The sequence below is a fragment of the Panthera leo genome, chromosome C1 (assembly GCF_018350215.1).
Source record: "Panthera leo isolate Ple1 chromosome C1, P.leo_Ple1_pat1.1, whole genome shotgun sequence".
Classification (NCBI taxonomy): domain Eukaryota; kingdom Metazoa; phylum Chordata; class Mammalia; order Carnivora; family Felidae; genus Panthera; species Panthera leo.
The window spans coordinates 26947268-26959670 of record NC_056686.1 but is presented as its reverse complement, the minus strand read 5'-3'; the positions used below and the strand labels follow the sequence as shown (position 1 = coordinate 26959670).

At 36.8% G+C, this 12403-nt stretch overlaps 1 protein-coding gene across 11 annotated transcripts in view; it reads right to left on the bottom strand.

Annotated features, from left to right (window-relative positions):
- The window catches only part of ZMYM4 (zinc finger MYM-type containing 4), a 165523-nt gene that overhangs the window by 42989 nt on the left and 110131 nt on the right, over nt 1–12403 (bottom strand). For all 11 annotated transcript variants that reach the window (XR_006205885.1, XR_006205883.1, XR_006205886.1 and 8 more), the window contains 6 exons: nt 12159–12303; nt 8458–8576; nt 7374–7545; nt 4277–4330; nt 3703–3882; nt 3272–3366 (listed from right to left, as the gene is read on the bottom strand). Coding sequence is in view for 6 of the 11 variants with exons in the window: in XM_042951233.1 (XP_042807167.1) it covers nt 3272–3366; nt 3703–3882; nt 4277–4330; nt 7374–7545; nt 8458–8576; nt 12159–12303 (765 nt within the window). In the remaining 5 variants the exon portion in view is untranslated. The remainder of the gene's footprint in view (nt 1–3271; nt 3367–3702; nt 3883–4276; nt 4331–7373; nt 7546–8457; nt 8577–12158; nt 12304–12403) is intronic.

Sequence of the window (12403 nt, the reverse complement as noted above, 5' to 3'; positions counted from 1 at the left end):
ACAGTTCATGAGTATGAGCCCTGAATCGGGGTCACTGCTGTCTGCACAGAGCCTGTTTCGGATACTCTGACCCCTCTCTCTCTGCCCCTCCCCTGCTCATGTGCAAGCTCTCTCTCTCTCTCTCTCTCTCTCTCTCAAAAATAAACATTAGAAAATTTTTAAATAAAAATAATACTTAACACAGGGTCAAAATAAATTTTAAACACTTATTAGATAAAAAGTATGAGACTTGAACAATAAAACATATAAAACATTGCTAAGAAAAATTAAAGATGACCTAAATAAAGGAGAAAAACATAATCTTCATAGATTGAACAGCTCGAAATTGCAATTTTATGCAAATTGATCTTTGGATTCAGAACAGCCCCAAATTTCCAGCAGTCTTTTTTATAAAAATTGGCAAGTGATTCTAAAATTTATATGGATATACGAATGACAATTTTGAAAATGAACAACAATGTTGGAGGACTTATACTCCTGATTTCAACACTCACTGTAAAGCTACAATAATCAAAACAGTTGGTACTGTATTAAAATACACATATAAATCAATGCAGAATACAGTTTCAGAAACAGACGGACATATATACAGTTGGCTGATGTTAATAGAAGTATAATTCAATAAGGAAAAGGACAGCATTTTCCCAGATGGTACTAAAACAGTGGGACACCACATACAAAAAATAACCTTGACGCTTGCCTGAACTCATATATAAAAATCATCTTAAAATGAATCAGAGACACATAAAATCTAAAATATAAAACCAGAAGAAAACATAAGATAATATCTTAGTTGCCACAGGTTAAGCAAAGACTTTTACATGGAATTCTAAAAAGCATGAATAATAAAAAAATTAAAAATTGATGAAAGTGGACTTTCACAAATTCAGAAAGTTCTGTTCTTCACCATTAAGAAAATAAAGAAAAAACAGCATAGAAGCAAAAGTCAGTTTGAGAAAATAATTACATCCATGATAAAGAACACTTACAACTCAGTAAGAAGGCAAACAACCCAATAAAAGAAATGTGCAAGAGGGGCACCTGGGTGGCTCAGTTGGTTGAGCATCCTGACTCCTGATTTTGATTATGATCTCACAGGTCATGAGATCAAGCCCTGCATTGGGCTTTGCACTGACAGTGAGTAGCCTGTTTGGGATTGTCTCTCCCTCTCTCTCTGCACCCCTACCCCTGCTTGACATACACTGGCTCTCGTTCTCTCTCTTTCAAAGTAAATACTTAAAAAATAATAATAAGGTAGTTTTTTAAAAAACATTTACAAAAGTTTTGAATAGACACCATACCAAAGAAAATACAAGAATAACAAATATACACATGGAAAGATATCCAACATCATCAGTCATTAGGTAAGTATAAACTAAAGCCACAGTGAGATACCACTACACATTCACTAGAATGGTTAAAATTAAAAATACCAAGTATTAGCAAAGTCATGGAGCACATTGGAACTCATACACTGCTGGTGGGAATTCAAACCAATACATTTACTACCCTGGAAAACAGTTTGATAGCTTTCCTACAAAGTTAAAAATACACATACAGTAAGACCCAGCAATCCCACTCCTGGGTATTTTTCCTCAAATGAAACTATATGTTCACACAGAGATTTATATTAAAATGTTCACAGTAGTATATCTGAAATAGCACCAAACTGGAAATAACTCAAATTACCATCAACTGTTAAACAAACTATGGTTTGTCCATTCGATGAAATGCTACTCAGAAATAAAAAGGAATGAATGGCCTTACTGATACATGGAACAACACAGATGAATCTCAAAACCATTATGCTAAGTGAAAGAAGCCAGACAGGGAAGACGACAAATCACAAAACTCCATTTATATGAAATTACAGAAAAAGCAAAGAGGTACCATTTTACATCAATCTGCAGAGCGGATCGGTGGAACTGGAAAGGACAGACTACAAAAGGTCTCAGGGAGCGTTCAGTACAGTGGAAGAGTTATGGTTGTGATGGTAGTTACATACTTAATATATCTGACAGAGCCCCTCAAATATTACACTTAAAATTTATGAACTTTTAGGGGTGCGTGGGTGGCTCAGTTGGTTAATCATCTGACTTCTGCTCAGGACATGATCTCATGATTTGTGAGTTCGAGCCCAGCAACAGGCTCTGCTGACAGCTAAGAGCCTGGAGCCTGCTTCAGATCTGTGTCTCTAGCTCTCTCTGTCTGCCCCTCCCCTGCTCACTGTCTCTGTCTCTCTCTCAAAACTAAACATTAAAAAAAATTTTTTTTTAATTTATGCGCTTTTAGATGCAATTATAACTCAACAGAGCTAATTAAAAAAAATATAAGGCCATTATTCTTTTAATTTTAGTGTGGGAAAGCCCTGTCAATATGAGAAAATGTCCAAGTGAATTTCACTATTATACTATATTATATAAAATAATAAACTTCATTATTATATGTAAAAAAGGCTAAATTTAGAGGTTTAAAAAAAAAAGTGTACAATGAGGATTTTAAAAAGTTTTTTAAAGTAAAACAGAACAAAAACATCCTTAATTTTAAAAACAAAGAGAGCCTGGTAGAAGAAATATAAAGTAAAAGATAATTTTTTTTTTTTTGTAACAGCAGTAGTCTGCCAAATATTGTTTATTTAATTTAAGTTAATCAAGTGCAACACAAATACATTTATAAAGTTTTATAAATCTATAAAAATTTCGTGATTATGTGGCACATACACAGGTGTGGTATCATATGCTATTTAGAGAGGCAGGAATGCTGTCTTTTCTTGGGTCTATATGGTTGAAGCCTGGGCCGTGACTCAAAATATATGCTCAGGAGCTCATCAATTCCTACTGAATCCTGAATGATTTTCTGTAACACAAGTGAGTAACAAAACAGAGTAACAAACAATCCACCAGGAAACTGTAAACTTGCCTGGTTACCCTTCTACCAGCTGGAAAAGGTATAATGGTGATACAGACCATGACACTCACAAGAAACATCTGAGCAGCTACATAATAACAACCACATACTAAGCATTTGCCCAGTGCTGTGCTGGGAGACTTGTCTCAGTACCTCTACTACCATAACATGAGGTTTACACATCCCTTTAAAATATCCAAAAGATATCGTTCTTGATTATAAGAAACAAAATAAAGGCATAAAAATACAAGGTTGTGTAAAACAACATACGGAATACTGGGACGATGGCTGTTACAGAGCTTTGTAAACAGCAAGAATTAATAAACGCCAAAGAAAACGCTAGAAATATTAAGCTACTGCTTACTCTTCGTCTGGGCTGAGGGAAGCCATCTCTGTGCCGTCGTCTTGTTCGGGAACGTGCCTGGATTCCCTGTCCTTTATTCAGTGGGTCAAAGGATTCTATTAATAATAAGCAGAAAGCATATTATGATATAAATAACTCACAGAATTATATAGAGACTTTGGGGGAGAAAATATCAGGTAATCATCACTATATTATTTTTTTATGATCAAAAAAGGTGGATATAGCATTTAAATAAAAACTTCACTAATGATGAAGGAAACCTCCTGCAAGATTACAGTGTGAAAGGTTAAAAAAAATTAACCACTTTATTATTTAACCTTCAAAGGTAGAGACCATTTGTGCCTTAGGTTATCAGACAGTATAACTGCTTCATGATGTCAATTCAGAGTTCTACCAATCTTCTAAAACCAAGAGTATTTTATTGCACAAACCTGATGGAAAATCTGCTTCCAGATCCTGCTCAGTTTCCCCTTTTGAGAACTGCTTCAATTCTGAATCAGCCTCTTGCACAGCATTTGACTTTAAGGCATAATGATTCAACTCTTCCTCCCAGCTATGTGGCGTAGATACTGCCTCTGATTCAAGATCACCACTGTATGTACTTCCTTGGTCTGAAATATACAGAAAACAAACAAATGCTCAAAATGAGATGGACCCTATACATGCTCAGAAGCCCTCCCGAACCCCTGAATAACAAAACCAAGATATACCTGCTGATTTAAGTAGGTACACTCAAAAGATGAAGTAATTTCTTCACCAGCCTCACAAAACTGGCTTCATATTCTTGGTAAACACTTTAAAGCATTATTTTAATTAATCCTTAAAACCAGTATCTGAGTTACCTTTAATTATTCTCACTACACATTAGCATACAATCATAGACATCTGATGCCCCTTACGGATAGCTAAAAATACAAATATTAAATCCAAGAATACTAATACTTTATGGTTTCTATGACTGAGAATAATATTTCTAAGATCTAAAATATATGTAGAATTACAAACCTTTTTCAAAAATCTTGGTATCTAAAAAGAGCTCCTGTTCAGAAGTTTGGGATCCTAAGGGAAAAAAAGCACATAATTAAAGAACTTACATGTATTCACAAAGCAAACTGCATCTCAAATGAAATGACTACATTATATAAATGAATCATACTAGGGAATGCTAAAAAAATAGCCTTCATATGCAGGGGCACCTGCGTGGCTCAATCGGTTAAGCATCCAACTTTGGCTCAGGTCATGATTTCATGGTTCATGAGTTCAAGCCCCACATTGAGCTCACAGAGCCCACTTAGAATCCTCTGTTCCCCTCTCTCTCTGCCCCTCCCCCACTCATTCTCTCCCTCTCTGAAAATAAATAAACTTAAATAAAAATAGACTTCATATGCAGAAAGAATAATTCATTAATAAAAATAGGCATTAGTGATAAATGCAATTAAATTATAACCCCTAACAGTGTTTATATTTCTAAGGTAGCAGTACAAGAGAAGTCATGTCAAGAGGGACCTTTATTTTAGATTTACATTCCTGTGCTTTCTTTTTTTTTTAATGTTTATTTATTTCTGAGACAGAGACAGAGCATGAGTGGGGGAGGGGCAGAGAGAGAGGGAGACACAGAATCTGAAGCAGGCTCCAGGCTCTGAGCTGTCAGCACAGAGCCCAACGCAGGGTTAAACTCACAAACCGTGGGATCATGACCTGAGCCGAAGTCAATCGCTCAACCAACTGAGCCACCCAGGCACCCCATACACTCCTGTGCTTTCTGAATTTATTTTTTACCATGAAACGCACACACATACGTAATTTATTTACAAACTGACAAATATGCTTTGAATTGCTTTTTCCTCCCAGAATATATCTTAACACTACACTGAGAAGTCACTAGACTTAGAATATAAATACAAGTTACATGAACAATCAGCACATGAATGAAACCAAACACAGTTCTATCAATTAACTATTTTAAAACTAAAGTGCTTAAGGTTTTAAGGGCGCCTAGGTGGCTCAGTAGATTAAGCATCTGACTTTGGCTCAGGTCATGGTCTCGCGGCCCATGGGCTTGAGCCCTGCATTAGGCTCTGTGCTGTCAGCTCAGTCTGGAGCCTGCTTCAGATTCTATCTCCCTCTCCCACTACCATTCTCCCATGCACGCGCGCTCTCTCTCTCGCTCTCGCTCTCTCTCTCAAATGTAAATAAACATTAAGTTTTTGTTTAATTTTAAAAAATAAAAGTAAAGAGCTTAAGGATTCAAAGTAAAAAACAAAACAAAACGCTTTTTAAAACCCAGGACTACAGCTTCTTTTCTCTGAAATCAAACATAAATTAGCCAGTTCTCTTCAGGAGGAATAAATTTCTCCCTCCTTTATGTTTCTAAACCATTAGATTTTACTTACCCTCTAGTGATTACAACTATCTTTCTTAAAGCTTAGTTTTAAAAAATTTTTTCAGTCTGACTCAATTTTTAGGTTAAGAGAAAGTCACAATATTTGTTCAGAGGAAGCACCTAAAAAATGTTAACTATTTTTTTTTAATGTTTATTATTTTTGAGAGAGACAGAGAGCAAGCAATGGAGGGGCCCAGAGAGAGGGAGACACAGAATCTCCTTCATGATTATGAGATCATGACCTGAGCCAAAGTCGGATGCTCAACCAACTGAGCCACCCAGGCACCCCAAAATGTAAACTGTTAATGTGAGTGGAAAGCCAACTTAAAATGAGGTTTTCATGAATTGCTAAACTTCCAAACTAAATATCAGAAATTATAAGATCAAGCATAAGGGGCAACATTCTAAGACATTAAAATCTACATATAAATGGGTCAGAATTATGAGATTATACACTAGAGACCAAAATGAGACCAGAAACAGTAGAATAGTAACAAATAACCTTTTTATGCAACTCTGACAATATTATGATTTTAAAACTTAATGGCATCACTAGAGGAATGTTGATACTTTTTTTACAAAAGTGCTACAGTGTTTGGGCTGCCTGGGTGGCTCAGTTTGCTAAGCATTTGACTTTGGCTCAGGTCATGATCTCACAGTTCTTGGGCTCGAGCCCCCATATTGGGCTCTATGCTAACAGCTCACAGCCTGGAGCCTGCTTCGGATTCTATGTCTCCTTGTCTCTCTGCCCCTCCCCCACTTGTGCACTATCTCTCTCTCTCTCTCCCTCTCTCTCTCTCTCTCTCTCTCAAAAATAAATGTTAAAAAAAAAAGTTACAGTACTCAGAAAATCACCCAGCATTTATTATGCAAAAATCTAAACCTTAGCTTTGTAAAAACCATCAATAAAAAAAGAAAAAAATTGTCAAGAAAAAATAATTTCTTGACTCATCAGTGATACAGGAAAAGGCCTTGGTATATTTTGACTATCCAAACACAATTTTCTCTATGTCTTCTTATATCCCAAAATCAAGAAAGTGCTAAGGCCAGAAACCTTTCTGGATATGTCCTGCTAGTTATTGGTTACTATCATCAACTTTGGAGGAAGACAGACCTGAATTCAACCTCTAGTTCCGTCACTTCCTGATTGCACAACCAGGGCAAGTAGGATATCCTATTTTTCCAAATGAGGAATCTAAAGTAAACAGTACCTTCCTCATAGGGCTGTTGTAAAGGTTAAATGAGGCAATGCACACAGTGCATTTAGGACATGCCTACAGTATGTAAGCACATAACTACTGTTCTTATTGTTATTCCACCCCACAGAGGGGGATTTATCTACAGGTTATTTTGAGCCAAATGGTTTTCCATCATAATATTCTATTTACCTTCTATGAACATGCTGATTATTATATACTAAGAATTCTTACATGGGGATCATGGCTTTGAATACAGGAATGAAGTTAGAAAATAATCATGAAAATGGATTTACAGGCAATTTTTCTGGAATCATTAAGAACTAAAAACTGTATTGACTATAGATATATAATTTCATAAAAAGGAAAGAAGTTTCAGAGGTATCAACAAGTTTAACAAATTCGGTATTTAAACACAAATAAAGCTTTTAGAAATATCTTGACTACCCAATACTTAAAATTACTTGAGCTACCTGAAAATTTGTGTGTTTTCTTTCTTTCTTTACTTTACAATTATACCAACCTCCCTGGGATAGAGTCTTCTCCTTCTCTTCATCTTCTGCAATCATTTCTGCCATCTCAAGGAGATCAGCTTCAAATGGATGTGAAGGAAGCTTCTCCTTAATGTCTTCAATACTTTCGGTGACTTTATCTTCATTATCCATCGAGGATGGAATAAGCATAGGGACAGGCATCTAAAAGACCGAGGACAGTTTCTTGGGAACAGGTTTGTCATCAAAACTATTATTTGTCACATGATTTAAGCACTAAAATAATGAACAAATTCAGATATTTCTATTGCTAATGATTAAAATAGTCTTGCTAGTTTGTTTTTATAAGACAACAGCCATTTAAATCAAAATTCAATTAAGTGCTTTTCTGGATAGTCAACAAAATGTGTTTCTAACTCATCTAAAATAAGTTATCTAATACACACTAGTTTCTGAATATATTTCTTGCTTAACATTTTCAGTTTCACACAACTATTTTCCTTAAGAATTCACCAAGGAAAGGGGCGCCTGGGTGGCTCAGTCAGTTAAGCGTCCGACTTCGGCTCAGGTCATGATCTCATGGTCCGTGAGTTCGAGCCCCGCGTCGGGCTCTGTGCTAACAGCTCAGAGTCTGGAGCCTGCTTCGGATTCTGTGTCTCCCTCTCTCTCTCTGACCCTCCCCCGTTCATGCTCTGTCTCTCTCTCTGCCTCAAAAATAAATAAACATTAAAAAGAATTCACCAAGGAAAAATATATTTCCAATACAAAATGAACACATTTTTTAAAATAATGAGAATAATATAAATCACAGTATTTATTTTTTCACCCTTGTTAGACTCTAGAATTTTAACACACATACACATGTCTGAGCTTTTTCTATTTAAGTGGTCTTATTGTGTATGGAACATTATAAAAAGGCTGTATCATAGCATTCTCTGAGAAGGCAGGGTATAAATACAAACAGCCCTTAATATACTCCATATTAAGTAATACAGTAATATGATAAGAGCCAAACACTTTTTTACCACAAAGTGAAGAGTTTTTAAATTGAGCTGTAACATTTTAATTGAGGAAAATGTGCACTAAATCAGCCTTCATCTCTACATGATTACTCACGGGAACTGGAATTCCAAATGGGACTGGTGCATACTGAGTATAAAGATGAAGAGGTATGGGCACAAACACTGGTACGGGAACTGGCACCACAATGATCTGGGGCTGACTTGGAGTGTCTTCTAATGAAAAATAAATAAATTAAAAAAAACAAAACAAAGAGGGTTAGAAACATCTGAATATAAATTTTTTAAAAAGCAATGGGGATTTACAGTTCCAAAGAATTATAATTAAAAAAAACTTTTTAAAGCACACAGACCTATAGTTCAAAAGTGTAATCTATGACACTGGCAGTCCAAAGAAGAAATAACTAAACTAGCAAAGAAAGGTTTGAGTATAGCAAAGATAAAAAGCAGGCAACAAAACAATGAGCAATGATATGAGGACACAATGAATGAAGGATATAATGTGGATTAATGCATGTAAAGAACTGGAACAATTATCTTAGAAGAGGGTTACAGAAAACTGCTAACATGAATAAGAAAGGTATGTTAAAGATGAGATTAAATAGGGCCATTTTTGTGAAGCTATGATGAACTTGAAAATAAATGTTTATGTATTCTGGGGGGAGGGGGCAGAGAAAGAGGCAGACAGAGGATCTAAAGTGGGTTCCACGCTGATAGCAGAGAGCTTGATGTGAGGCTCAAACTCATGAACTGCGAGACCAGGACCTGAGCCAAAGTCGGATGCTTAACCGACTGAGTCACCCCGGCACCCCTATAATGAACTTTTAAAATCATTTCTAGTAGATAGTGTGGAGTTACTGCAGATCTGTTAGCACAGAGTAATATGATGAAAAGGTCACTAAAAAAGATTAATTTGGAGGCCATCTTAGTATGGAATAAAAAGTATATGAAGTGTAAAAGGAGCAGGCAATTGAAGTATGTACATACAATGAAGATGATGAGGACCTGGACTAGGGTGGTTATGATACCTACAAAAATGAATAAATACATACAAGCAGATTTTCTTTTTTTTTTAAACCTTTTTTTTTTTTTTTTAATGTTTACTTATTTTTGAGAGAAAGAGAGACAGAGCACGAGCACGGGAGGGGCAGAGAGGAAGGGAGAGAGAATCTGAAGCAGGCTCCAAGCTCTGAGCTATCAGCAGAGAGCCTGATGCAAGGCTTGAACTGTGAGATCATGACCTGAGACAAAGTCGGATGCTTAACTAACTGAGCCTCCCAGGCAAGTGAGCCACATACACATATTCTAAGGTATTAAAAAGATGAAACAGAACTTAGAAACCTAAATGAGAATAGGGAAACTAAGTGAGAAGGATGGAGAATTCATCCAGTGTTTAACAGGTATCCTACAGGGTCCTTTCTATGTGCCAGAAAAATACCCTAGATGATTATAAAACCATTAATGTAAGAGAAAGGTAATGCTAGTGAGAAGAAGTGAAAAGCTGACAAGTTGAGTAGGGTTAGAGGTAGGAAATAATATCGGATCAGTTTTACCATGGTCTAGTGGACATTAAAAATTACCTGTCAATGGGAATGCAAACTGGTACAGCCACTCTGGAAAACAATATGGAGGTTCCTCAAAAAACTAAAAATAGAACTACCCTATGACCCAGCAATTGCACTACTAAGGTATTTATCCAAGGGATACAGATGTGCTGTTTTGAAGGGGCACATGCACCCCCATGTTTATAGCAGCACTATCAACAATAGCCAAAGTATGGAAAGAGCCCAAATGTCCATTGATGGATGAATGGATAAAGAAGATGTGGTATATACAGACGATGGAATATTAGTTGGCAATCAAAAAGAACGAATTCTTGCCATTTGCAACTACATGCATGGAACTGGAGGGTATTATGCTAAGTGAAATTAGTCAGAGAAAGACAAATATCATATGACTTCACTCATATGAGAACTTTGAGACGAAAACAAATGAACATAAGGGAAGGGAAACAAAAATAATATGAAAACAGGGAGGGGGACAAAACATAAGAGACTCATAAGTATGGAGAACAAACAGAAGGTTACTGGAGGGGGTGTGGGAGGGGGGACAGGCTAAATGGGTAAGGAGCACTAAGGACTCTACTCCTGAAATCATTATTGCACTATATGCTAACTAATTTGGATGTAAATTTAAAAAAAAAAAATTTTTTTTTTTAATTACCTGTCGATAGGGGTCTGGGCAAAATGGGTGAGGGGGAGAGGGAGATAGAAGTCTCCAAATTATGGAATGAGTAAGTCACAGGAATAAAAAGCAGAGGATAAGTAATACAGTCAATGATACTGTAATAGCGATATGATGGGGACAGATGGTAGCTATACTTGTAGAGAGCACAGCATAATGTATAAACTTGTCAAATCTCTAAGCTGTACACACCAAAACTAATGTAACTGTGTGTTTCAACTATACACAAAAAATAAAAATAAAAATAAAATCACCGGATCAGAGATGTCTGATAACCAAGCTACATAATACTAAGTAAGTCACTATTAACTACAACACAAATATAGGCTGAAGTCATCTATAACATTACTATTCAATGTGGTCCATGGGGGCTTTAAGAAATGCAAAACCTCAGGGGCGCCTGGATGGCTCAATCAGTTAAGCATTTGACTTCAGCTCAGGTCATGATCCCACAGTTCTTGAGTTTGAGCCCTGCAGTGGGCTCTGTGCTGACAGAGTGGAGCCTGGAGCCTGCTTCAGATTCTGTGTCTCCCTCTCTCTCTGCCCCTCCCCTGCTTGTGCTCTGTCTCTCAAAAAACATTTAAAAAAACAAAAAAAAAAAAAACCCAACCACTTAAATTCTTTACAAATTGTCCTAAGGGAATACAGCAAATAGAGAGACATTTATTTGAGAAAATCTACCTAAATACAGTAAGAATAGTGGGAATCTATGACATGTGCTCCACTACTTACTCCATACCCCAGCTCAGCCAGCTCAACTTGACAGAAGCTCTGCTCTGGGTAGGTGTGGCCAGGAGGAATGGGATCCTATTTCTTCAGTTCCCAAACAAGGGTTACCATATCTCACCAGGGGGCTGGCCACCATCATTTCTCATTCCCTCCAACTCCATATTGAAAAGTTTAATTTCCTGGTGAGTACAGCTGACAGGCTGGAGTCTCCCTTTGTCCACCCAGCTGCCACCCATAGGGTGCAGTAGCCCTACTGCAGGATTGGTAGGCCAAGAATATGGGGTCCCAATCATCCTCAGCCCAGATCATTTGCAGGGCAGAGATTCCAGGCCAGGAGAGGTGAGCTGAGAAGATCAGAGGACTGCACCACACCAGCATCCAGAAAAGTAGATTAGAGGATTTTGCTTAGGGATGGCAATTCAAAAGAAAAGAAAGCCCCCCACACCAAAAACCTTTATTTGATATAGAGGGCAGAAAAGTTCAAACATAAGGATCCTCTATGAAACTACAACTCCTATTAAGAGCCTGTCTATATAATTCCAAAGTCTACCCTTATTCCATAAAATTACACTGTCATTAACAAAAGAAAATGAAGTGTTCACAGTATGGTATTATCAATTAACTACCTTCTCTTTGGCATAACTTAATTTTCAGAGGGTGAAAATACCTAACTGACAGGAAAAGTCATGAGGATGCAACTGGGTGATGTACATAAGCAATCAAACACATCACCCAGGGAATAGGCACTCAATTAATGTAAGCAAATCTCGCATTCCTTCCCCACTAAAAATATATATATATAGGAAGGAAGTGCAAGGAACATACCTGTCTGGCATTCTTTGTTTTGGGTATGTGGTTTGCAAGAAGTGGCTTTAGTCTGTGTGATAGGTTTACACAATAAAGCTTTATTCTTCAAAAGTCTTGGGGGCTGGGAAGGTGGCAGTTTCAGAGCATCTGTTTGTGTACTTGCCTAGAAAAAAAATCAGAAACCAAAGAGGTTTCAAAAGCTTATCATTAATTAGAAGAAATACTATAATTTCAAAAGAAACACTATATTGGAATTACATGGA